Source organism: Panicum virgatum, chromosome 5N (assembly GCF_016808335.1).
Source record: "Panicum virgatum strain AP13 chromosome 5N, P.virgatum_v5, whole genome shotgun sequence".
Taxonomy (NCBI): Eukaryota; Viridiplantae; Streptophyta; class Magnoliopsida; order Poales; family Poaceae; genus Panicum; species Panicum virgatum.
The window spans coordinates 17,375,068-17,402,187 of record NC_053149.1 but is presented as its reverse complement, the minus strand read 5'-3'; the positions used below and the strand labels follow the sequence as shown (position 1 = coordinate 17,402,187).

General features: G+C 47.5%; 2 protein-coding genes, 1 long non-coding RNA gene and 1 pseudogene across 3 annotated transcripts; all 4 read left to right on the top strand.

Annotated features, from left to right (window-relative positions):
- Positions 1 to 3,135: 3,135 nt before the first annotated feature.
- On the top strand, positions 3,136 to 3,734 carry LOC120676237. Its single transcript, XR_005675730.1, has 2 exons — positions 3,136 to 3,212; positions 3,363 to 3,734. It is a non-coding gene; the product is annotated as an uncharacterized LOC120676237 (long non-coding RNA).
- An 8,078-nt stretch (positions 3,735 to 11,812) lies between these two features.
- Positions 11,813 to 13,586, top strand: LOC120674159 (peroxidase 5-like). Its single transcript, XM_039955292.1, has 2 exons — positions 11,813 to 12,519; positions 12,589 to 13,586. The coding sequence occupies exons 1-2, from the start codon at positions 11,995 to 11,997 to the stop codon at positions 13,354 to 13,356; spliced, it is 1,293 nt and encodes a 430-aa protein (XP_039811226.1). The 5' UTR covers positions 11,813 to 11,994; the 3' UTR covers positions 13,357 to 13,586.
- A 2,381-nt stretch (positions 13,587 to 15,967) lies between these two features.
- On the top strand, positions 15,968 to 17,240 carry LOC120674618 (annotated as a pseudogene).
- A 6,920-nt stretch (positions 17,241 to 24,160) lies between these two features.
- LOC120676021 (peroxidase 5-like) lies at positions 24,161 to 25,612 on the top strand. The gene is made up of 2 exons (XM_039957231.1): positions 24,161 to 24,579; positions 24,663 to 25,612. Exons 1-2 carry the CDS (start codon positions 24,337 to 24,339, stop codon positions 25,422 to 25,424), a joined length of 1,005 nt encoding a protein of 334 aa, XP_039813165.1. The 5' UTR covers positions 24,161 to 24,336; the 3' UTR covers positions 25,425 to 25,612.
- Positions 25,613 to 27,120: the final 1,508 nt, after the last annotated feature.

The following is a 27,120-nucleotide window of genomic DNA, read 5'->3' as shown; positions in this document are numbered from 1 at the left end:
ATTTCTTGGTTCAAACAGAAGGTAATGTCCAATTCTGCTCGTTTGTAGTATATGACATTACAAGTTGCTCGTACGTGCGAATAATATGACGAACTTGCAGGCACAAAACGATGCGTCGATGAGTGCCGAGTTGCGGCAGGTTGCCAATGGCTGTGCCTATAGGGTCAAGTCGTTTGGAGCTTATGACGTGAATGGATATCGATTTCATACAACAAAGCATGAGCATATTCGGCCCAATCAAAGAACAACAAATACCGGAGTTTTCATGCCAGGAGATGATGGGCTCGAGTACTACGGAACACTTGAATAAATATACGAACTGTCGTTTCATGGGTTCGTACCTCTGAAACCTGTCATATTCAAATGTCATTGGTTTGATCCTCAAGCTGTGAGACGTACCCCGAATATTGGGCTAGTCGAAATTCAGCGGTCATCCGTGTACCCAGGAGACGATGTGTATGTTGTAGCTCAACAGGCGACACAAGTTTATTATCTGTCATACCCGTGCCAAACCGACAATCGTCTCAAGGGTTGGGATGTTGTGTATAAGGTGTCCCCTCACGGTAAACTACCTGTCCCGAACAATGAAGATTACAACATAGACCCAAACACATATACAGGAGAGTTCTTTCAAGAAGATGGGCTATAAGGGAGTTTCCAAGTAGATTTAACCGAAGCAATCGGAATGGAAGTAGACAATGAAAGTTTTGTTCACGAGGATGCCGGGATGAGGTTCATAATGCGAAGGACATGGAATTACTTGAGCGATTACGTTTAGGCAATGACAGTGATGATGAAAGCGTTCCTCCTTTGGAGCACGCCGTTGATGATATCAACGGACGTGATAGCGATGATGAGACTTACGATCCAGCTAATCCCAATCTTGAAGAGTATTTCTAATACATGTAAGATCCGTATTTGCAATAGTTATATCAGTTTTTCACTTGTTCTAATTATGTTTGTTTTTTACTACTTGCAACAATTAATTTGTAATACATGTTCGGATTATGTTTTTTTACTACTTGCATTAATTAATTTCTAAATATTGTTCTGACTGGTTTGCCCCTTTTAATTTCAGGTGATAGATCAAAGATGGTGAGGCGCGGCGGAGGTATGATGCAGTCATTGGAGGCCGTGCTGCGCAAAGTTGCTGGGAGAGGTGAGTCCTCCCAGATGGCTGGAGGGAGGAGGAGGAGGAGGAGGGGTGAGGCAAGTTCGTCGGTGCCTCCACTAGATGAGGATGCCGGCACGTCACAGACGACGAGGAGCGGCAGGAGTAGCAGGAGGACGAGGGGGCCTCGCACGAGGTCACCCTCCCCTGAGGATGAGGAGGAGGAGGAGCAGGAGCAGGAGGAGGACTAGCAGGAGCAGGAGGAGGAGGACCAGGAGGAGGACCAGCAGCAGCAGCAGGACCAGGAGGAGGAGGAGGAGGCGTCTAGTGAGGAGGACGACGACCAGGGAGCGGTGGCAGGAGACATACCTGCCGTCTGGATGCGAGGCCCCGCTCGTCTCCCGAACCGACCTATACCGCTCGAGCAACAGCTGATTATTCGGCCGGACGGTAAAAGGTAAGTAACTTTAGCCTATTTCATTACGTTTCATACTTATATATTTCAATTCCAATTTTACACAAATATTTTTGGCAAGAATTTTGTAATCGTCATTCCAATTGTTCACAAACGCATCCCCAATGGCATTCTGGGCCTGCTTTGCAAGGACCACTACCCTGGATGCATCGAGATTGACGGCCGTCTTCAGCCGACGTCGGCTTGGGAGCACTACATCCAAGCCATCGATAGACCGGACCGGGAAGGCAGGTGCTTTACAAGCAAGGCAGAGTGGGTGTTGCAGGAACTGTGGGTAAGTCTTGTATGCGCTATAATTGTCAATACTTCTCATTAATTGGACATTCTTGATATAATGGCTTCGTTCATCATCATGTGCAGGATTTCTACAGGTGCGAGGAGGGAATGATGACCGTGGCACGCGAGGTGGCAAACACGGCCTGTCACAAGCTGGTGGAGGATATGCTCTATGAGGCGCGCATCCAGGCCAACTGTGATTACAAACGTCGCATCGAAAAAGTGAAGACCAACAAAGGGGCTGTGCGAAACCTCAGGCTAACTCGGGAACAATATATGAGGGTAAATATACAATATTATTAATATTGACTTTTACTAAAATGAAGTATGCTACAGTTGATCTTCTTATATGTCATGTATGACCTGCAGGTGATTCCTTGGTGGTTAGCCGGGAATGAACAGTGCTGGGACATGATAATCGATAGGTGGTATGCGGAAGGTTGGGTGGAGATGCACGAGTCTTGCCGGCAGCGGCGTTTGATGATGCCAGGTGCACCGCACCATCAGGGCAACAGCCACCTACGACAGTACGCGGCCAGATGGGTAAGTGAATTCATTTCTTCATTTTAACACTAAACTGTACACAATTTGTAATCATCTTTCTTTTTTCACAGTCGGCCTCACATGGAGGCGAGCCTTGCCCCCCGATCAAGGCGTGGGCTTTGGCCCACAAAGGGAAGGCGACATCGGATGTAAACTACAACCCGACGGACCCCCCAGAAGCGTACAGCCACGCGACTGTCCACAGTCGCCTCAGTGAGTACAACTCGATGACAACGGAGGTGAATGGGCCGGACTTTGATCCGAGCACGGAGCCCATTGATGCAGAAGTCGTGATGAGGGTGGGAGGAGGGAAGAAGCATGGCCGGTACTGGATTGGAGACAGCTTGATTGACACCGCCATTACTCCTACTCTCGCACAGATTCGAGCCAGGAGCACCAGCTCTAGCCCGGCCATACGCCCACGTCAAAGCACTACGGAGATCCAGATGGAGGTACTGAAGGTTATTTCTGTTATAGCAAAGGTTTATTAATTTTGACATATGTTTCTTGGTACTCTAACCATGCAATCTAATTTTGTAGGACCAAATGCAACGGGACTTTGAAGCACAGCTCCTAGCACAGCAGCAGGCGTGGGCGGCACAGCGGCAGGCACAACAGTAGGCGTGGGCGGCCGAGCGGGAGAGGATGCAGCAAGAGCTTCGGCAGACACAGGAAGCCTCCCAGCAGAATTAGATGCAGCTGGCCCTGGCTTTTCAGTTCATGCAGACTATGGGCTCGCAAATGGGTCTTTCGCCACCGCAATTCCCTCAGACTAATATCCCTGCGCGTGCAGCTACCCCTACTCCTGTGAGCGATTTCACAACCTTCTAATTTCATTTATCGTTATTTGACTAATAGACAACTCTATCATGACTTAGAAACAATGCCTTAGAAACAAAGACTTAGAAACAATGTCTTAGAAACAAAGACTTCAAATTAATGACTTTGAATTTGCAGCCTCAATCGGCGGCATCAAATGATGGGCCAACAGAAATGTCCCCTTCGCCGATGCCTCAGAATGTGTGGCCGCCTCCTCATTGGGTGACTTACATGCAGTAGTTCCAGCAGAACCCTTCGTGGTCGCAGCACCCGCCGCCGCCGCCGTAGTCGTGAGTTGTGTTTGTATGGACATGCACTCTTTGTATAGACTATCGTTTGAACTTGTGCTTGTATGGACATGTATGAACTACCAGTGCTTGTATGGACTTGTATCGACTACATTTGGGCTTGTATGCATTGCGATATTTGCTATATTTGCATTTGGACTTCTATGGATTGAATGTGATGCAAATTGTGATATATGAAATGATCGTGACATTTGATGCAATATATATGAATTGCCTATGATGTTAATTTGATTGGATTCTGAAATATTTGTGATTAAACAAAAAAAGTGAATCTGAAAATTAATCTTGCCGTGTGCCACCATTTTTTGCCGTGTGCCATGGCTAGGCACACGGCAAAGCTGCCATTCTTTGCCGTGTGCCTGTCCACGTGGCACACGGCAAAGGTGGCTGTGTTTGCCGTGTGCCTAGGACAGGGCACACGGCAAAGGGGCTGTGTTTGCCGTGTGCCAAGCCGTTACGGCACACGGCAAACAGGCTGTTCAACGGGGGGTTACGCCAGTGAACTTTATTTTGCCGTCGGCCCAATAATACACACGGCAAAGTGTTTATCGTGTGCCCGAGATGTAGCACACGGCAAACTAGCTCTTTGCCGGCCGTTGTTTGCCGTGAGCTATTTGCCGTGTGTTACACTCGGCAAACACTTTGCCGAGTGTAAACCGGCCTTTGCCGTGTGCCCTTGGCACACGACAAATAGGCACAGTCCCGTAGTGTTGGGTCACCAACCCAACGTCTCCAGATTAGGTTGTCTGTGGTAAGAATAGCATTGTTCTCAACCAACCATAGGAACATCTTTATCTTATAAGGCATTTTTGCCTTCCATATGTGTTTAAACTGGTTTCTTGAAGACTCTTTAGTCAGATAATCATAGACAGATTTTGTTGAGAACATTTTGGACTTATTCCATTTCCAGACCGGAGTGTCTTTGCTATTCACAAAGGAGTGATGATACACTTCATTGACCAGATTTATCCATTGCTCAAATAGGAGAGGAGGCAGCCATCTCCTAAATTGTAGTTGACCTTGTCGAGACAAGAAATGAAAGACAGAGATATGCTTGTCCATGCACATATCAAACAGAATAGGATAGGAGATGCACAAGGGTTTATCAAAGAGCCATGAGTCTAACCAGAAGGATGTGATCCTTCCATTCCTCACAGTAAGAGACCTCCCAGTCAGAAAAATAGGCTTTACTTTGAGCATGTCAGACCAAATTGATGAATCATCTATTTTATGTCTGACAGAACCAACTGTGTCTCTACCCATATATTTCTTTGTAACAATCTGCAGCCAAATGCCATTCTCTGCCTCAAGTTTCCACCACCACTTGCATAATAGGCTGACATTCATTTTGTGAATGTTTTTAATGCCTAAGCCACCATACTTTTTGCTTTTGTTGATAATTTCCCATCTCATAATGTGATATTTCTTTTTTTGCCCACCCCCTTGCCAGAAGAAAGTTCTTCTTTGTTTGTCAAGCTTTTCATGAATAAGCTTAGAAAGGAGGTACATGGACATATGGTAGATAAAAGTATTAGAAAGGCTAGAGTTGATAAGAGTGGTTCTGCTAGCAATGGAGAGGGATTTTCCCTTCCAAATAGCCAATTTTTTCTCATTCTTTTCCACCAGTGGTAGCCAGTCCTTTGTGTGTAGTCTTGTGGGGCTCACAGGCACCCCTAAGTATTTTATGGGGAAAGAGCCAGTTTGGCAACTAAAAAGTCAGCATATTGTAAACTCAAATCATCATCTCCATTTATCATAAGCACTTCACTCTTGGCAAAATTAATCTTCAAACCAGACATGAGCTCATAAATGTATAAGAGAAGTTTCATATTCCTAGCAGTATCAATGTTTTCTTTCAAACAAATGATGGCGTCATCTGCATATTGCAGAATGGTGACTCCCTGAGGTATTAGATTGTCTGCCAATCCAGTTATAAGACCATTTCTTTGTGCTTGTCTAACCATTCTTGTCAAGTTATCAACAACAAAATTGAAAAAAATGGGTGATAGGGGATCTCCCTATCTAAGCCCTTTGTGGCTCATAAAGTAGGAGCCAGTCAGGTCATTTACTTTTACACTCACTGTGCCACCAGAGACCACCTGTTTTATCCAGTCACACCAAGTTACACTAAAGCCTCTTATCTTCAGACAGTCAAAGAGAAAATCCCAGCAAACTGTGTCATAAGCTTTTTCAAAATCTAATTTCAGAATGATCCCCACTTCCTTTTTCCTTTTTGTCTCATGAAGTATCTCATGTAAAACCAAAATTCCATTTATGATGTTTCTATTTTTCATGAAAGCAGTTTGGTTCATCAAAATGAGCTTGTCAGCCACTTTTTCCAGTCTCAAAGTGAGAACCTTTGTAATCCATTTGTAAATGCAATTCAATAGACATATGGGTCTGTATTGTTGTATTTCCTCGGCATCTTGAATTTTTGGGAGGAGAGTAATAATCCCATAATTTAATCTACTGGCCTCTAGCCTGCCTGCATGAAAGTCACCAAACATCTCAATTATATCTTCTTTAATAATTTCCCAGCAGTGTTGATAAAATTCTATTGGGATTTTGTCTGGCCCAATAGCCTTGTTCTTCTCCATTTGGAAAAGTGCCTCCTTAATCTCAGTTTTAGAAAAAGGTTGTGTTAACATCTCATTGTCTTCAGTTGTAATTTTCTCACCATGGTCCCAGAGATCTTCATTTAGAGGGAAATTGTTTCCAGGGGCAGGCCCAAACAGATTTTTGTAAAACTCATTGGCATGGTTACAGAGATTAGACTCCCCCTCTATAACATCATTCCCATCCATAAATGAGATGATAGTGTTTTTTCTCTTCTTGCCATTGGCCATTCTATGGAAAAATTCAGTATTGTTGTCTCCTTCATGAAGCCATTTGGAATGAGATCTCTTGTACCAATAGAGCCCTTCCTCATCAAGGATCTCAAGGATTCTCTTGTGCACTTCAATTTTTCTTTGATTCTATGCAAGATCAAGATCCTGATACTCTTCTAATTGCTCAAGCTGTAGAAGCTCATCTTGCAGAGTGGCCTTCATCTTCCTCTATTCTCCTTGTTTGTTAAAACCCCAACCCTTCAAGTATTGTTTAACTATTTTCATCTTAGCTTGGATTCTATCAAATGCAGTATCAGCATGACAAGGTTTTGTCCAAATTTCATGCACCAGAGGTTTAAAGTTAATGTCCTTCAGCCAAGCTAACTCAAACCTGAAGGATATATTTTTCACAGGTTGGTGGAGACTGGTAAGGAGAATAAGAGGATTATGATCAGACACCTCCCTTGGGGTCTTATGTACCCTGGCCATAGGATATAAGTCTTCCCAACTCTTACTTACTAGAATTTTGTCTAGTTTTTCAAGAGTGGGAGGGTTTTGATTGTTTGACCAAGTATACTTGCCACCAATCATATTCAGATCTAGGAGGTCATAACAAGCAATTATTGAATTGAAGGTCTTAGAGTGTCCGGATATATAAGTGAGCTTATTCTTTTCTAAAGAGAATCTAATCAAATTGAAGTCTCCTCCTACCAAAAAAGGCACTTGATTACCACCACAGAAAGCTGCAAGCTCAGCTAGGAAATCAGCTTTGTGTTCTTCATGTGGAGATCCATAAATATTAAGGAAATTCCATTTCACTTTGTTGTTTTTGTCCCATAAATTTAACTGGAGAACAAACTTGCCTTCTTTAAAAGAAACAACATCAAAGTGCTCTAATCTTACTCCACTTAGAATTCCACCTGATTTACCTTTAGATGGGATCCATTTCCAAATGTACTCTTGTGAAGGGTCAATTTTTCTCAGAAGATAGTCGTCAATATTGGACTGCATGGTTTCCTGCAACCCAATAATATGGAACTTATGTTCAAGAATTAGATTTCGAAGAAAAGAGGAAACACCTTTTTTCCTGATGCCCCTACAGCTCTAGATGAGTGCTTTCATTTAATGACACTTTTCAAAATATTAGGCATATGATTTAAAGGATTAGGGTTTCCCTTGTCCTTAATATTTTTCTAAGAAGGGTCACAAGTTTTTGCCTTGCTAATCCCTTTCTTCTTCTTAGCTACAGACAAAGAGAGCCTCCTTGGAGGTTTTCTGATTCTCTTTGTTGTGATTATGTTAGAATTCAGGCTAGCCTGAGAGGTATCATCCTTCCAATCTAGTATCACTACCTCATCAGTAACTACCTTAGGATCAGAGTCATGGAGAGAAGGAGCATCAGAATTTGGTTTTTTTTCTTAATTCATTTTTCTGAATCAAGGTATCCCTAGCATTTTCAATCTCTTTTAATAGATCATTTGAGTCATAATTACTATCAGAAACAGGAACACCCATATTTGGCATTCTATCAATAATATCATCATTATCCAGAATAGAAAAAGAGTTGAAGGTAGAGATGTTATTACTTGAAATGGGCCTTTTCTTGCCACCAGAAGATTTTTTATTCTCCTTCCCTGCTAGCACCCCCTTCTCAGCTTGATGATGAAGTCTTTCACTCCACCTCCTCTCTCTCTTTGCTTATGTATCATCTCACAGGGATTTAACATGTTGTTGAAGTCCAGCTCTTTTTTTGGCAAATGTTGATCAAGGGTAAGATTTTCGACAATTTTCAGTGGGTCAGTGAGGAAGACATCTTGTTTCTCCACCCTGATCTGGTCATTGCTGAATAGCCAGACCCTCATATTGAGATTGCTTTCCACTCATCACTTTGTTTACTTCTCCTTCGAAATCAGAATTGTTATCACTGTCTTCACCTTCTGAGCTAGGCTGATAGGTTGCAGCTGGTATTGCCTCATTGTCATCTTGGACTCCAGAAGCAAAACCATCAGATTTCATCAGTCTTTTTCCAGAGCATTCAAAGCTCAAGTTTAGCTTTCCTGTGCAGAGAAGGAGAACTTCTCAGTCATCACAGACTGCCTATGAAAGGACTGCACATCACTGCCCCCCACACCAAACTTTTTGATGGATGGGGTGTTTACTTGCTTTTCTGAGCCAAATTTGACTTGGGGCTCATCCATTCTCATCTTCTTGGAGCTTGGCTGCCCTGTTGGCCCTTGAGTCTCCACAGAGATCTTTTGAGCTTCTCTTTTATCTGATTCCTCTAATTCATAGAGAAAATCATACAGATACATACCCAAACTCCCTTCTGCAGAATCTGGCACCGAAACCCTCGTGTTGCCTCCCACCACGATTCGCAGCTGGAAACACCATCGTGTCCGGCTCAGGATATGAGCGAATGACTTGCGCATAGGATCTAGGCGCAGGAGGTGCCTTGTCCTTCCCCTTGACGAAAAAGCCAACAAACTTCTCTATGCAGGATTGGAATTTTGGTGGAGGGAGAGATCTGGGGAGGAAGGAAGAGGACAGATCGAGCCGATTCGGCTGATGCGAGTCTCGAGTCGAGATCCCCTCACCCTCCGAAATAGTTACCCCGGTATCACCGACCTCTGAGATCGAGACACGCGTCAATGGAGATCTCCCCAAAATGCCCTCGACACCCAGTGCAGGAGGAGGTGATCTCACCTTCCTAGTGGTGATCGGACCGAAGCCGTTTCGATGTGGGTCAAACTTGGTCGTCACTTTCTCCGGCGAGGGCAGGGTGTTCTCCGCCGTGTCTTCTTCCGGAGAAGCAACCGCCGCCGCAGATCGCCATCGGAACTGAATGGGGGCCGCCTTTAGTTGTACGACATCTCTTTCCAGCCTTGCCACGGGGAAGAGCGGCGTCGAGCAAGCCCGTCGGAACGACCTCGTCGTCGTATCTATCGGGAAGCTCACAGTCTCGCCGGGGAGGTTCCCGGTGGCGGGTGTCGCCGGGGGCCGGACATTCCATACCAGATTTTCTTCTTTCTTTGTTTTGGTTTCTTGATTTATTCGTCTTGACCCGTCTGTGCTCGCCAATTTGGTTTCACAGAACTTAGAAACCTCCCCATGAAGCGACCAAATAAATCAAAGGGTCAGCACATTGATGAAGCCCATTCTAATTTTCTTGTTTGTTTCTTTGGCCACTCAAGACTTCGTATAATAAAAACTCTGTTCCACTAGCATATTGGACGAACCAAACACTACCTCTCTGTTCCACCTGCTTTTCAAATATTATACTGTTCAAATTTTCCACCAGATCTTGTACTAAATCCCATAGCTGTACAAACTCTGCCACCATCTCTTCTACTGTGCTCATCTCTTGTACCAAAGACCATGGGTCCAACTTTGATCAGTAATATCTTCGGGGAGGTGTGGGGGGGCACCGTCGTGCCGCTCAGCCGCCACCATGCTAATCCTTCTCACTGTCGTGCTGCTCAGCCTCCACCACACGGCCTTCTTCTCGCCTCCGCCGCCGGCCACCGCCAGCTAACAGTGCTCGGCCAGCTGACAGTGCTCCCGCGCCGCCTCACCCTCCGCTAGCTAACCTGCCACCACCGCCGCCCCCAGCCCTCTCCTCTAGATCCGGTGACCATGGAAGCCCGGCAACCTGAACCAAAAAATTCTGCCGCCGCCTGCACCGCCCCAGCCGCCGTGGACGCTCCCCCCTCTCCTTGCTCGGGGAAGAAGATGAACAGAGGCGGGTGTTTCTGCGATGCCTCAGCTTCCAGTGCCGTGCCCGCTTGCCCATTTAACCAAGTGCTTTGCCAGAATTTTGCTCTGTTCCCATTGACGACAGTCAAATATGTGTTGGGATAAGGGCAATGACAAATGCACAACTTAATCCCTCAACTTGTGATGACCATTGAGGAGAACATCTACCAACAGATATGCAGTGGAAGAATAAGAATCACATGCACAAGAGACACAGCAATTTACGTGGGAAAACCTCCTCAACATGAGGAGTAAAAACCCACGGGACCAATCTGTCCACTCCAAGCTTCCACTAGAATCAACAAATGGTTACAAGGAGTATTCTCTAGAACCTCTAGAGGATTACACCAGCAGCAACACATTCACCATGATACACTTGGCATCAATAATAACAACAACCACAACTATCTATTAAGAGGTATGACCACTGTCAACAGAGAAGTCACAGATTCTGTCCCCTTTGGTAATCAGTTCATATCTTACAAACCACAGCTCCCCTGTGCACAAATTTTGGTAGAAAAGTAGATCTATGAGTCCTCTGACTACTGGCCAAATTTCAGGTCAATCGGACACCGTTTGACCACTTAAACAAATCATCTACCGAAACTGCTCTGTGCTGAAACTGCAGTCGCCCGAACTAACAAAACCCCTATCAAATCTGATGCTCTGCTCAACCTATCCTCAAACCAACTGACCAGATCGAAGTACTCTAAGTGTAGAACGAGCTCACCAAGTTTGGCGCAAATCCAAGCACATTTGAGCCTCCAATCACTGGCTTGAAGCAGATCGGTTTGCAGCCATCAAATCTGGACAGATTTGCTTCTCCTCCTTCTTCCTCTCTTCTCTCTAGTTGTGTTGTGGTAAAGATGTGGGTAGTGCTTCCTTGCTTGCCACTAACTTCCACTAAGGAGCAATCTCAACCATTGATCCAAGCACTATCAATGGTGCACAAGCACTTGGGCTTGTGGCTGTCTTTATGAGTTTGATGGGTTCCAAATCATCCTCATGTGGAGGGATAACCCAACAATATGGACAGTCTAAGATTCTTTGTGATTTATGTTGATCTGCCTCAGAATGCAGGCTTATGCTTATTATTCAGTTGTGCGCCACTCCCTTCCCCTGTCATGAGCTTTTCATATAGGAGTATGATCTATCGACTGCCTGCTGCAGTTTATTTCCTTCTATTTTCTGTCGCTCCGAGTTAGTGGGCGTGGCAAACACCTACTAGGATTGTGTATGTTGTAGCTTAAGCACAATAAGAGAATGAAACAAATAATGATAATACGTTTTTTGTCAGCTTTTTCAATAAGAACATTCTGCACAATCGTAAGGTACGCCCATCCAGGGCCTGTCTGCGGAATCGAGTGAAAAAAAATAGTAGATTGTCCCTACTAAAAGAAGGAAAAGGTAGAATTTAGAAGGTCGGTGGCCCAAAGACATACTGTCAACCAATTCCACAACAGTAGCAAAACTGCTGAAGACGGTTTTTCTGCCTGGCGATTAAACGGGTTGCTGGCCGCTTTATCCGTGCTGTCGGCACGCACGATCAATCACATCGAGAATTCGAGAAAGATCTGTCCTTGTGTGCTACCCATGCATCCATTGATGAGCTCGACGGCGTATGGTACAATGCCTGCCTGGACGGTATTAAAATTTGGTGCAACTTGTCCTGCTCCTGCCCGGTGGTGTGGTCCCTGAATCTTGGATCCCAGATGGAAATAACAGCGGAAATCCTGCTGCTGCATGATCCTCTCCTCCCCCATCTTCTTGCGATCGAGTCCTGGCTGTCCATCATTGGCATTGCCACCTGAACGTTGAGCAGGAGAATGGGAATCCCCAGGTGGCCTGCGATCGAGGTCAAACGCTCCATGTGTCGGAGCCATGTCCGAAGCTTCTTCTCCGTGTGTGTGTGTGTGTGTGTTTGTGTGTGTGTGTGTGTGTGTGTGTGTGTGTGTGTGTGTCCACCAGTGTCAGCTATATATGCGCAGTTCTCACATCGCGAGCTGCAGTTCCAGCACGATCCGTGCATCAGTGACCAGTCCCCAGTCTCGCCAACTCGCCGCTCCTTCTGCACCACCACTTGCTAGCTCCACAGATCTTGCCGTCGTCTTCTTCGATCCAGTGCAGTACGTTGAGCTCGCAACAGCAGCTTCGCCTCTCGATCGACTCCGACTACTTAGCATGGCGCGTTGCGGCGTCGACGTGACGCTGCTCTTGGTGGCTCTCTGTACCCTGATGCCGGCAGTCACCGTTGCCGATCTCCAGGAAGGCTTCTACAAGAGCAGCACCAACTGCAGCGTCGACGTCGAGGCCACCGTGACGAGCGTCGTCCAGCAGTACGTCTCCGCGGACCGCGGCGTCGGCGCGGGGCTCATCCGCCTCCACTTCCACGACTGCTTCGTCAAGGTCCGTACCCAATCTTGGGCGAGTAGAGTAGCTTGACACGAAGCTGAATTGATGTGTGCAACGTGCCAGGGCTGCGATGCTTCGGTGCTCATCGATCCGAGCCCCGTCCACCCGGACCCCGAGAAGGGGTCGCCGTCGAACGGCGGCCTCCGCGGGCTCGAGGTGATCCACGACGCCAAGCGGCGGCTCGAGGGCGCGTGCCCGGGGACCGTGTCCTGCGCCGACATCCTCGCCTTCGCCGCGCGCGACGCGGCCAACGTCCTGAGCGCCGGGGCGATCAACTACGGCGTCCCCGCCGGCCGCCGGGACGGGCTCGCCTCCGCGGCGCCCGACGCCACCGGGAGACTGCCCCCGCCGTTCGCGCGGCTCGACCGCCTCACGGAGCTCTTCGCCGCCAAGGGGTTCTCGCAGGACGAGCTGGTCACGCTCTCCGGCGCGCACTCCGTCGGCCGCGCCCACTGCGGGTCCTTCGCGCAGCGGATCCGCCCCAACGTCAGCGAGACCATGGACGCGGAGTACGGCGCCGGGCTGCAGCGGCGGTGCCCGGCGGACGGCGGGGGCGACGGCGCGGCGGCGGTCGACCAGGACCAGGCCACGCCGGGCGACCTCGACAACCGGTACTACGGGAACGTGCTCGCCGGGAAGGTGCTCTTCGACTCGGACTGGGCGCTGATCAGCGACGGCACGACGCGGCGGATGGTGGAGGACAACGCCGCGGACCAGGCGCGGTGGGCGGCCAAGTTCATCGACGCCATGCGCAAGATGGGCGCCCTGGACGTGCTCACCGGCGACCAGGGAGAGATCAGGAGGCTCTGCAACGTCACCAACAGCGGCTGACTGAGCGCGTCGTCACCGACGGAACAGTGTAACTAAAATGGAGACGTCACCTACGTACATAAGGGTAGTTGCTATTGCATTTTTTGGAGTCTGTTGCTCTCCGGTCACAAGAAAGAAGTGTATGTAACACTCCATCCCATCATACAGACTACAGAGTATGTTTTTTCCTTTGTTACGTACAGACGTACAGTCAAACTATATAAAAATCGACCGTATTTTCTTTATTTATATATAACCATTGTTGCAACTGTGACACTTGCAAAATTTCACTAAAATCTTTCTGTTCTCTCAAGAATGCTTTGGACTCCCAAGATCTTGGAAGGATGAGGTGTTTTGCTGATGTACTCTGCTTCAGCTTGTTGTCGGCTCTGTTTTTTCGCCCTCTGGGCTCGGGTCACATGATCACATCTTCCGTCTCAGTGGCAGTCCACGTGAAATATGCCCAGGAAATTAGTGCCCAGTGTTATGTTCTTGGCTGGTGATTCTCAAGTAGAAGTACACACCAGAGCTGGATCTTTCAGCAATGATGGAGAAGCCATTCGAATCGAATGATAGGGGATGCAGGGCATGCCGTTGAAGCGGTTCAATAGAAGGCTTCCTACCACTAACTCCCTATGGGATTGCTCTTTAAATTACCTTTATCTTTGGGATCCCAGTCCATACCACCTCAATTTCAAGAGCAACAGTCCACCTCCATTTATAATTTAATATGCATTCAACAATTTTAAATATTTGTTGCAACAATATTTGAGTTATACATATCAATTATCGAATGGAAATTTATGGGCCGCAGGTCTAGTGCAATGCCCCGCTGTGTTTACTTCCTCCCAAATTTATCTACATTATGTTATGAGGCAGCTCTTTTGTTTTCTTCATCACAAAATATGTTCTATTCTGTATATGTTCCTATGGAAATTTATATGTCTCCAACACGAAAATGGATGCGTTTCAAACATGTCAGTTGAACATTTTTTTACTGGTGAGAAAAGGTCAACATAAAAAATGTTATATAGAGAATAAATGAAAAGAGTGATGTTACTAGATTCATTATGAACATAATTTGTTAATGATAATTGTATGAATAATGCATAACCCATTCAATTTGTAAAATAAGTTGTATACGATTTATATTTTGGGTCCCAGGAGTATGGCTTTTTCTAGGGAATGCATTATCTATTTTGGTAAATTGTTGCATCTATGTTTAGTGAATAAAGGTTAGGAGAAAATTGGTAACGGTGTCACTACATATCTTGTATCATTGTTTGCGTTCTCCAACTCAAAAAATACTCCCTCCAGTCTTGACTGGACAGTGTCGTGTTTTTTATGAGCGCAGGCATTATTTGAGTCCACCTCAATAATCGGTGCCATAGTCTTTCAAAAAAAAAAAAATCGGTGCCATGGCCAAAAGAAAACACACACAATATGCATATGCTTTTTTAGATAAAGGAATATGCATGCACATTCTTGAAAACATGGGATGTCACACCTTACATGCCACATATCCCAATCGTTGTTTATCGGCCTTCAATTAGTGCAGGCTGCCTCCCAACTGGTCAACAAGAATTGTAAGTCCCCTTTCAAGTTTTCATGGTACGCTGTACAATACACTATGAAATGCGTCAATGATGAGGCCAAATTTACTCGTTACATTTTCATTGGAAACAAGGTTAGTACACTTGTCTTTTGACCCCTAATCCACCTCTCCGAATTAGGTGGATTTATCTTTTGATTAAGTTGCACCAGCAGCTAGGTTGATCAGGAGGCAGAACTAAAATTCAAGCTTCAAAAGACAGAGATGGAATTACCATCTGTTTAGTCCCCACCCCCTATATTTGTGTCTATTTATTTTTGATATGCATGTACGTTGCTACGGTCGAAGGTTCCATATGTATCGTGGTTCATTTTTTGGCGATGAGTTTTCTTTGACACGAATTTTGTTGCATTTTTACATTTTTATTGTATTCGAGTCTGTTTAGGTTACAATATAATGTTGTTTGTTTGGCTCTCATTGGGGCCACCCGTTGGTGATAACTGATATGTGATGGATCAAGCTAAAATTTCTGGTGAAAACATTGTGTGCTTTAGAAATATGTAAAGATTTAAGATTTGTTTACCCTTAATTGTTTGTTTCATACTCTAAATTTAAGAAGTGAACACTCATACGTACACACAATGATCTTAGAAGATACAGGTGTGTTACTCCAATAATGATACTCGATCTGATCTGCAAAGTAATACTGTAAGTACTTCGATTAGCACTTCCACAAGTTTCGATCCAAGTACAAATCCGCCGGCACTACGCCAGGTCAACGCCTACACACTCTGCAATCAAGCAGCTGTGCTGTTCGCCATGTTATTTGACAACACGGACTGGCTCAAATTATTCGTATAATTGCACTCCAGATATTCCTCAAATCTCTTATTCGATCAACTTCTACGAATACATTACCATGAGGTACAATAATATTCCTATGTGCCTATAAATACAGTGAATTTGCTTGACCATCCCACCATCACACGCCAGTTTTTTGGGCAAAAATTCTTCTTGCACACTTTCTTTTTCCCTGGACATTGCTGCTCCATTTTCTTGCTAAAAGAACGGACGAAGAAGATGAGTACGAGGACGAAGCAGGCATGCCTGCAGCTGCTCATGGTGGCCTTCCAGGCCACGCTCATCACTATGTCATCATCTGCAGGTTTGCAGTACAATTTTTACAGCTCGTCGTGCCCAAATGCCGAGCAGACGGTGAGGAATGGCATGATCGACGCCGACCCGACCATGCCCGCGGCCTTTCTTCGCTTGCTCTTCCATGATTGCTTTGTCATGGTACGCAATGCTAGTTAAACATTTCCTGCATAATGTTTAATTTATTGTCATTTCCTTTGAAATACTGTTTGGAGATCACAATCATGGAAATCTTCAAAAAGGCGGGATGGAACTTCCTGAGGAGAATCAAATGCTAGCTTTTTGTTTTCAGACTTTGTTTCCTTGCTTTTTCTAGCAATTCCGAGTCTTTGATTATGTTTAGTGGCCTAAGTGCTGCAGGGTCGTGTGTTTCTATTTGGTTGTAAGCTCTCGGTTTACGTTTGCTGAGAACGAATTTATTTCTTTAATCTAAAAAAACTGTTTAGCGCAACCATGTTTTTTTTTGTTAATTTGGCTGTTGGTTTCATCAGGGTTGTGATGCCTCCATCCTCCTGGATCCCACCAAGGCCAACGGCCAGCCGGAGAAGACGGCCATCCCCCTGCGGGGCTACGAGGCTGTGAACAAGATCAAGGCGGCCGTGGAGGACGTCTGCCCGGGGACGGTGTCGCGCGCCGACGTCCTGGCCTTCGCTCCGCGCGACTCGGTGGCCAGGTCGGCCGGCTTCACCTTCCCGATCCCGGCAGGCCGGCGCGACGGCACCGTGTCGTCGGCGTTCTCCGTCTTCTCGGGCATCCCGTCGCCGTTCTTCAACGCCCAGCAGCTGATCGACAGCTTCGCCGCCAAGAACCTGAGCGTGGACGACCTGGTGGCGCTCTCCGGCGCGCACTCCATCGGCGTCGCGCACTGCTCGGCGTTCGCCAGCCGGCTCCGCCCGACGGTGGACCCGTCGCTGGACCCGGCGCAGCTGAACGCGACGTGCCCGGGCGGCGGCGCCCGACACGCTGAGAAACCAGTACTACCGGAACGCGCTGGCCGGGCGGGTGCTGCTCACCTCGGACGCGGCGCTGCTGACCCGGGGCGACACGGCGGCGAGGGTGAACGCGAGCGCGGCCGACGCGACGGCGTGGATGGCGCGGTTTGCGGCGGCGATGGTGAGAATGGCCGGCATCGAGGTGCTCACGGGGGCTCAGGGGGAGGTCAGGACTCAGGAGGTTCTGCAACGTCACCAACAGCTAAAATGACGTTTTCTCACAAGCATGGCATGGCAGGTCTCGAGTCCAAGATTTTTTTTTATTTTTAACCTTTTTTAATAATATTTTAAGTTTAATCTGGTTGGCAGTTTATTTTCACCGCATAGCCCGTTTGGTCGCGCCAACCTGATTGGCGCGACTAGTAGTCTTTGTCGCGCCAGTGCATGCGGCGCGACAAGGGTGCCACGCTGGCTGGGCGAGCCGGCCCAGCGCCACGTAGGCGATGACGTGGTCCACCTTGTCGCGCCACATGCATTGCCGCGACAAGGCTAATCACCAGGGGCCGCGGCGGACCCCTTCCTGGCCCCGTGGCGCGACATAAAAGGCATGTCGCGCCATTCAGACAGGCGGGACAGTGCCTTCCTGTCGCGCCAAGCTCAGTGGCGCGACAAGGCTGCTCTGCCGCGCCAACCGCTCTCGCAACCCAGAAAGGGCTGCAATTCTGGCCCAGCGGCGCGACTGAACAGGCTTGTCGCGCCACTCGGGATGGCGCGACACGCCTGTCACCTAAAACCAGCTGAAAGCCATCAGTTTTCATGGACTCGTGCCTAGCTTCGACTTGCAATGGCTCTGTTCGGCTGGCACACTTCGGGCGGCAGCTGGGGTTCGACTGGCCTCCGGCAGCCGTTCGGGCTGCTACTCTTGACTGCTTGTACGTTCAGAGCAGCTGGGGTTCGGCTGCTGCTCGGCTGCTTCTACTGCAGCAGCTCCAGCCAAGAGCAGCCCAATGCAGCCAGCCGAACGGGGTGAATGGTCTTTGGCATTGTTTTGGTTCGATGAAAGTGCCTAGCAATCGGTGCCTAGCAGTTTTCAGTGAGCTTCGACTTGCAATGGCCTTTGGCATTGTTTTGGTTTGATGAAAGTGCCTAGCTTCGACTCCATGCATGATTTTCTTTGAGCAAACTTATCCAGAAACATGAAAATGTGCTAATGCAATGAAAAGAATAGTGTATGTCAGATATATGTTATATAATTGGAGCACATGAAGACTACCATTTCAATCCAATAAACACTACCATTTCAATCCAATAAAGACTAACCAGGAGCACATGAGCACACTAACTTTGGGCAGCACAACTAGCACATCAATAGTCCATTACAAGCAAAGAGTCCATCACAAGGTCTAGTAGTCCAGTACAAGCATATTGTCCATGACAACCTGAAGTAATCCATTACGAGGACAAATAGTCCATCGGAAGCACAAGACGTTCATCACAAGCACAAATTGGTTCTAGGTAGCATATTTACAATACTTCGAGGAACAAAGTGTCGCTCCTCCTTCACCTATGGCGGCGTCCCTGCTCGGGAGGGCTGAAAGGGTCGTTGGGGCGCCGTTGCCTTCTAGGAGCTGTTGGGAGCATGTTTGCGCTACCGACGTCGGTGTGGTCACGAGAACGCCTTTGTCGGCGACGCGGAGGGGAAGCGGCCCCGGAGTCATCTTGAGGTGCCTGCATCAAAATGGTATAGTATGGAGTCATCTTGAAGACCAATAATGTGTAGAACATCAAGTTATATGTTTTCAATTACAAATGCTTACCTGGCTCGATTCTCCCTGAGTCTGCGTTCCTGGGGGAGCATCAAACATCTGGGACATCCTGAGGACCTGATAGCTTGGGTCATCATCTTCTGAGTTGTCCTGCCTGCCGGACACGCCAATCATTCTCAGTATAGCGTTTCTTCCTGTCGATACTGCAATAACAATTTGGAGGGCATATAAGTGTTCAGGTAGTAATGAAACAATTTCAATGAAAAATGACCTCAAACAAAAGAAATGTACCGGTGCAAAGTTTGGGATGTTGAAATAGCCTCTGGTGGAAAATCTTGCAGTCTTGAGAACTGCCTCTTGACACGGTGCGGCAAGTGCATCTCTACGACAAAGTAGAAAATCAAAGGGACGCATGACCTCCACAATTCTTCATCTCGTCTGCACAAGTCATTTAAGCCCAAGTTTTCTAGCTCATCTCTATCGTACGGTGTCCAGAAGATCTATGCAAATGTTATACATTAGTATGAGTCTACGCCAATACATTTACTCACAAATTCCGATGAAGTATTACCTGATTTTGTGTGAGGCAATCCAAATCGTCCATGTAGCGCAACTATCGGCGCACAGGATCCCCTCTAACAGCTCCCACATTCTTCCAGCAGTAGGCAACGGTAGGCCTTGAGTCCTCGTCATGGTGTGGCCATGGCTTCAGTAACAAGTAAGTTAGGGTTAGATGCACCAATGTTGTTGAAGTAATCAAAAACAAACTTAAGAACATGACACAAACCTCCAATTCGCCACGGTACGGCCGGCCCATCGGGAACCTTTCCCAAATCCAAATCTGCAACAAGTATGCACATCCACCAAGGTTGGAGTCATTTCCAACACGCCTACATGCGTCACAAAGCTGTCGATACATCCAAGCAAGTGTTGCCGAGCCCCAGCTGTACTGTGCAATATTCTCCCACTGCTGGCCAAGAATTGGCAAGACTATCCAAGATATAGTGTTTCCGGAACCATCAGGAAACAAGAACCCTCCAAACAGGTGCCACAGCTATGCACGTGCATGACGCTCAACGACCTCCTGTGCTGCTCCTTGAGGACAATGGTTGAAATGCTGCTTCAACCATGCAGAACTGACCCCTGAGGTCTTCCTATCCTTAACTCCTTCGGGTGGTGCTGGTGGACGTATCCCAATGACTGCCTCTATTGTATCTCTCCATCCATCACCATTAACAATTCCAGTTACTGCTTTTCCTTCTAAAGGTAGCCCAAGAATCATCGCAACATCTTGCATAGTGATGGTCACCTCCCCGTAAGGCGCATCCATCACTGGGAGGCCCGCACACACAACCCGAGTGAGAGGAAGCATCCCGGCCCGGCGAAGGTACGGCACATACCGCTCATCCCATCGTAGTGGGGAGTGGGTACGTGGACGAAGGGGCTGCAATACCTGTTTTTGTAAAAAGGATTCATTAGAGGACAAAAAAATACAAATATAATATGATTAACGAATTACAATGAAAATGTATTATAGTATCTATTGAGGTCCAAAGACTAACCTCGCCTTGGTCCACTAGGACGTGAGCCCGGTGCTTGGAGTCGTAGAACGTCTCTAGTAGGGGGTACATGGGGTGCGCCATCTTGCAATGACGAATCAAAACTTGATCAGTACAACCCAACATAAAATGAACCGAATAGTAATTAAAATGACCATACCAAGTAAAACAAAAAATTGACGCTTCTACAACAAAAACTACATCCTACTATGTGTCCTCAAACTACATCCTAAATACCTACAAGAAAGTTGTCATATATCTAGACTTAAATATCACTAGTCTAAATTAAACTTGAAATCTAAAGTTTAAGGAGCATGCACATGATTCAAGAGGTTACAGTGTGCCACTACTCCAACTAATTTAGACTAATACTCTCATTATCACTACCTAACACTAACAAATGAAATATTTGAGACATGCAAGTCATTCCTCTCGTTAAATTCGGGAGCAGAGATGCATCTGAGTAACACCTAAACATCCATGCACGAACATATTTCTACAAATCAAAGAACAAACCCTAATCAACAAATACCACTAAAATTCACCAATGCTCATGGTGAAACGAAAGGAAAAGTAGGGCAATACCTTCGGGGGAAGGGCCGGAGAGATTCCCCCAACTTTCCCCCCCCCCCAAAACGATGGATTGGGGGGGGGGGATCTGAGGGGGCGGGCGGCCGGCGGCGGCCTCTCTGCGCCGCTCGAGCTCGAACTGGAGGGAGGAGAAAGGGAGGGTGGGGGAGGAGGGGCCTGCGCGGGTCCAGGACAAAGCGCTTGTCACGCTAGCCCGCTTGGCGCGACAGGCGTGTCCACGTCAGCTGCTGGCGTGTCCAGCCGCTGTTGGCGCCGCCAGCGTGGCACCCTTATCGTGCCGCATGCACTGGCGTGACAAAAAGGCTGCCAGTCGCGCCAATTAGGCTGGCGCGACCAAACGGGCTATGCGGTGAAAATAAACTGCCAACCAGGTTAAACTTAAAATATTATTTAAAAAAAGTTAAAAATAAAAAAATTCAACGACGCCACATGAACACTTGACGTAATGTGAAAATAAAAAATATATATTTATTTTGCTTCGTTTGTGGTAAAATTCAAAAGAGCGGTGTCACGGAGTCGGAGAGTGTTGTAGGCTTTGTAATGCTATATACACACTTATTTTTCGTTTGGGTGCCACTTACCTGATGTAATTGCTGGACTTTGCACAAAAATTATTTTTATTTCTTTGTTGCTTGCTGTGGGAGTGAAAAGAGCGGTGGTGCCATGCGGAAATTCTATTCATTACGCGCTTACTACATGTGATGCTATTACAGAAAGGGGCGCCGCCTGCCCCTGTTCATCTTCTTCTCCAAGCCACGGGAGGGGGGAGTGGCCGCCAGCGAGCTAGGTGAGGGGAAGAGGTGGAGCAGCCGCTAGCGACGGGTGGGAGGTAGAGCAAGCGGCCGCGGCGAGGGTGCCGGCAGGTGGGGTGGTGGTCAAGGCGGCGGAACTTATGGTTCGAGGTTCTGAGGCTCCAATAGCCACCGGACTTAGAGGAGAGAATCGGCAGTGGTGGCGGTTCGACGAGCGGTGGAGACGAGGCGGAATGGGAGAACCGCTAGCCGGCCAGGGTCGGACATCCGGTGGGCGGTGGCCGGCGGTGGGGGTGAGGAGAAGGTTGGGAAGGGTGGGTGGGCGGTGGGCCGGCGGCAGTGGCTGGTGAGCTTGCGAACGGTGACGAATGACATCGGCCAAGGTGGAGGATGATGAGGCGGAGCAGCAGAAGAAGACGACCGGGTGCCGATGAATAGATAGCCCGGCGTCACGTGCTATGGATAGCATACTAGACTACTTAGTAGCCAATCAGACATGCAGATGGGTGCGACGTCCGAGCTGTTCTTGATCGGGTATGTGCCAGACCTGAAAAACATGGGATTTGAAAATCGAGGGTATAAGGGATCAATTGAACGGTTATTTGAAGAACATTGAACATAGAGATGGAATGGTGGTCAGGACTAGGGTAAGATACCACCATGGCTTGTACCCAGTCTAGTATTGCAGCTTTTCTCAGGCTCGGATGTGGGAAGAGGTTCTTGGCATCATGGCATGCATGCCGCCAAGTTGAGAAGCCATGTGAATTTAGAGCAATAATGGTGATCGAAGGCCTGGTACCTGAATCTGGCCAAACACACTTGAATGCGCTAAAATGCGCGAAAGATCGTCAAAATAATCAACACCGATGAAGCACTGGGCCGAACCGGTCTGACCGGTTGTACCGACCGGTCTGACCGGTGCTAGCATGATGCCGCGTAAACCTACCATCTTGAGCTCGGGAGGGATCGTTCGGAGCTCAAAAAACTAGGTTGCTCTGAGATCGGTCAGGCCACTCATAACGCTTTCAAATGCCGCTGGGATGTAGGAAGAACAATAAACTTGGGTTGGAAAATGGCTCGGGTTTGAGAGGACAAAAAGTAAGGCAAATTGTATTGATCTAATGGGATTACCCTCGATCGGCCTTAGCCTTTCATATATATAAGCCGAGGAAGATATACCCCTTCCAAGTTGGTTTACATGAGGATTCCTAGTACAATTCTAAACTTACTCGGACTACAACTGTCCAGGCTGGTCTGATCGGTCGGCCTCGGCACCTGCCAAATTTTGCTGTCAATAGTACCTATGAAACATGACAGAGCTGTTTGTGCGTTCACCCAAATAATGGAATGCCATGTATAATGATTTGCATTGTTGTGTTATTGTGTTTCTCTGTTGTAATCGCTGGTAGCCAACAAAGGAAACACACTAACATGACAAGAAATGTAGAATGAAGGATTTAGCTGTGTGGACAAGTTTGAGGACAAAGAACGGTCATTTTGATAGTTGTTGAACCTTGGTGTAAATGTTAGAGATAGAAATAATGGCTATTCCACTTTAGAACAATGTTCATATGAATAATATGATTAGTTCTTATTGAATTCAAAATTTGGATATTTATAGTCCTATGATACTCTAAATGCTTATTGTGGATGTAAATGTGTCCAACAATATAAAATTGTAGAATTCACAAAAGAGAGAGATGCTTCGACCTACTGCATAATCTCTCTGAAAAAATATAATTTATTTTGGAAATTAGCAAATGTATTTTAGTGCACAGCTTTGACTAATACTTTTTGTTATAAAATAATCGCATATTTTCAAATATCAACTTGAAGTATAAAAAGTTCTTATAAACAGAGTTTGGAATGGTTGACTTAGATAACCCCAAAATGTTTTAAAAAAAAGTGGACAGGAGTCAAGAGGCAGAGTAATGTAGCAAGTGGTGCAAATATTGCTGATAACTACCATATTAAGACCCACACTATTGCAGAACAGATATTCATTTTCTTATTTACTTATGTTGTAAGTAATGGACACTAACATCTTTTGGCATGCTCTGCAAAAACAAAAAAGAAAACGTCCTTTTGCATGCTAATAGATGGCCTATTAATCTCATCATACCGTGGCGAGGAAAACTGAAACCTTTCATCTTCACGAAGTGGATTGTTCATATTCAACTTGAGAAACTTGGGTGAAACTTGGATGTACCTCAAAAGAACCCTGAATGCCCATTTGATTTTTCGCATAAGTATCTCAAAAACCGAACAATAATTTGACCGGGAACAGCATAATTCCCACATGGTTATTCCTGTAAAGTTTCTGCGTTCCATTTCCGCTGCAACGAATACCAAACAGTGTTCAACACCCCTGTGCCTCCCTGCTGCTCGTCTTCACGAGCGTGCGGCACCCACCAACGGATAGCCAGTACTACACTCCCTTCCCAAGGCCTGCTGCTCGCGTGTCAAAAAAAGCCCTGGTGCTCTGTATGCCGAGGTCAACTCTTGTTCAGTTCTTTGCTCGGTTCTACAACCAGTGTAAGCCTGCTGCGCAGTGCGCACTCGGCCAGTTTATCTCTGCATCGATCCACGCTTATAAATTGCGAGCCGTCATCATCTTCTTTACCTCCATTTCATTAGGGGCACATCGATCGAGAGGCCGAGATCCTGACGCAAAATCCACAGCGCCGGCCGGAGATGACGAAGAGAGGCGGCGGCGCCGGTGTTCCTCTGCTGGCCGCTCTTCCCGTTCTGCTGTCGTGGGTCGTCGTCTTCTCCTCCGTCACGTCGCCGGAGGCACGCCTGCAAGTCGGGTACTACAACCGCACGTGCCCACGGGCGGAGGACCTCATCCGCAACGTCGTCCTCGCCGCCATCCGCCGAGACCCCGGCAATGGCCCCGGCCTCGTGCGCCTCTTCTTCCACGACTGCTTCGTCAGGGTAAGCTGCTGCTGCTGCTAGCATCTACTCCAAGCCACCGTCAGAACAATCAACTCGAACGCACTTGCTGGGTGGGTGTGCAGGGATGCGACGCGTCCGTGCTGCTGGACACGGCGCCTGGCAGCAACGCCACCTCGGTGGAGAAGGCGTCGCAGGCCAACTTCCCCAGCCTCCGCGGGTTCGCCGTCGTCAGCCGCGCGAAGCGCGTGCTGGAGCGGCGGTGCCGGCGGACCGTCTCCTGCGCCGACATCCTCGCCTTCGCCGCGCGCGACGCGTGCCGCGTCATGGGCGGGATCGACTTCGCCGTGCCGGCGGGGCGCCGCGACGGCCGCGTCTCCAACGCGTCCGAGGTGCTCCGCAACCTGCCGGGGCCCTTCGTCAACGCCACGGCCCTCGTCGGCGCCTTCGCCGCCAAGAACCTCACCGCCGACGACATGGTCACGCTCTCCGGCGCGCACTCCTTCGGACGCTCCCACTGCTCCGCCTTCTCTTTCCGGCTCTACCCGCAGATCGCGGCGGACCTGAACGCCACCTACGGCCGGGACCTCCGGAGGCGGTGCCCCGCGGCGACCGGCCGCCGGGACCGGGTGGTGGACCTGGACCCCCGGACGGAGCTCCTGCTGGACAACCAGTACTACAGGAACGTGCAGACGCGGGAGGTGCTCTTCACGTCGGACGTCACGCTGCTCAGCCAGAACGACACGGCGGCGCTCGTCGACCTCTACGCGCGCAACCGGACGCTGTGGAAGTCGCGCTTCGCGGCGGCCATGGTGAAGATGGGCCACCTCGACGTGCTCACCGGCAGCCAAGGGGAGATCAGGAAATTTTGCAACAGAGTAAACTAGCTAGTTTCGTTAGTTTCAGTCGCTGCCCAACAAGCTGAGTTGGCAGAAAAAAGAGGTTAGATATTGGACGCATGACGTTCAATTCATTTTCCTTTCCTTTTGGAGTTCGGAAAGATTCATTGTGCTAGTTCTGAAGAAAATATTCATTACATATGTTGTGATGGATTAGTTGATTTTGTAATTGTGTAAGACGACAAATATACACTGTTAATTACTATGAGGTTTAGTTTACTGAAATGTTTTGTTTCGAGATGATGTTGCATACAAAATGAGGTAAACCAACAAACGTTTGCAACGAAGACATCATCTCTGAAACTTAAATTTGATAATACCTCTAAAAAAATTGAAATGATTTATAATTTGGAACGCAAAAGTATAATTTGGACCGGTCTTCCCAAAAGTTTGCAACAAACACACTGTTCGGAGGGCTGCTGCTGGCTTCTGGGCTGCTTCTGGCTGCTACTGCTATTCGGATTGCTGCTGCTGCTGTTTGGATTGCTACTGCTGCTGGCTGCTGGGCTGCCGAGCTTGCTGCTGGCTGCTGCTCCAGCCAAAAGTAGCCCACAGCAGCCCTCCGAACACGGTGAAAGACATCATCTCGGAAATTTAAATTTGATAATACCTCAATTAAAACATTTTTGACCTAAATTTCCCCAAAAGCAGGCAATGATCTGTGTATACGTACAACAATTTAAATTTGCATGAATACAATCATTAATTTGAACCCATTCAATGAAGCTTTACGCTTACTGCTCCTATCTTTACTGGAATTGGATCCTGTGTTAACTGTGTGGCAATGACTCGAGTCGAGCCCGTTTGGCCTCGGCTGGCTCAGCCTCTCCGGCACCACACCGAGACCGATCCACCACAACCACTGAACCACCGACAGCCACGGAGGCGCAACAGGAGTTGACTTTTTTTTAACGGAAAACATGAGTGTTGACTTTGGTAGGAACGCACTACTACAGATATGGTCATTGCAAACAATCTATCACCGCCGGTTTGTTTCAAACCGGCGGTGATAATATATCACTTTTTTTTTACGGAAAACAGGAGTGTTGACTTTGGTAGGAACGTACGGCACGTGACTAGTACGTGAGCACGCAGGCACAACGGACAATTGCACACGTTCTTGTTCTTTTTTTTAGCATCCACAACGTTCTTGTTCGGCATCGTTTCCAAGTAGACGAGATGAACATGTTCCACTGTTTTGCCTTCAATCCTTCACACACCACGAATTGTTTGTTTCTAAATAGGACATGTCGATCTCGCGCGTGGAGACCGAGTGCCATGGCAGCCCGCACCCAACGTTCCAAAACAATTCATGCAACAACGTGGTCCGACGCGATTACCTAGATTTCCCGTCTAGTTTACGCGCCTGATCCTCTCGGGAAGTGACCCTGACAGATCGATTGGTGGAGTACTAGTGGTTGATAAGAGTTTGGCTGTGTTTATTTCGTGAAATTTTTTGGATTGGGTACTGTAGCACATTCATTATTATTTGATAATTAATGTCCAATCATTGACTAATTAGACTTAAAAAATTCATCTCGTCATTTACAGTTGAACTGTGTAATTAATTATATTTTTAACTGTATTTAATGCTTTATGCATGTGTCCGAAAATTTGATGTGATGGATACTGTAGAAATTTTTTTTGGGAACTAAACATAACTTGTTTCTGGAAGCCTGACAGA

Excerpts from the sequence above, each read along its gene's own strand:
- LOC120674159 (XM_039955292.1), top strand. The coding sequence starts at position 11,995 with ATGTCCGAAGCTTCTTCTCCGTGTGTGTGTGTGTGTGTGTTTGTGTGT. Across the intron at positions 12,520-12,588 it reads TCCACGACTGCTTCGTCAAG|GGCTGCGATGCTTCGGTGCT; the intron begins GTCCGTACCCAA and ends GCAACGTGCCAG.
- LOC120676021 (XM_039957231.1), top strand. The coding sequence starts at position 24,337 with ATGACGAAGAGAGGCGGCGGCGCCGGTGTTCCTCTGCTGGCCGCTCTT. Across the intron at positions 24,580-24,662 it reads TCCACGACTGCTTCGTCAGG|GGATGCGACGCGTCCGTGCT; the intron begins GTAAGCTGCTGC and ends GTGGGTGTGCAG.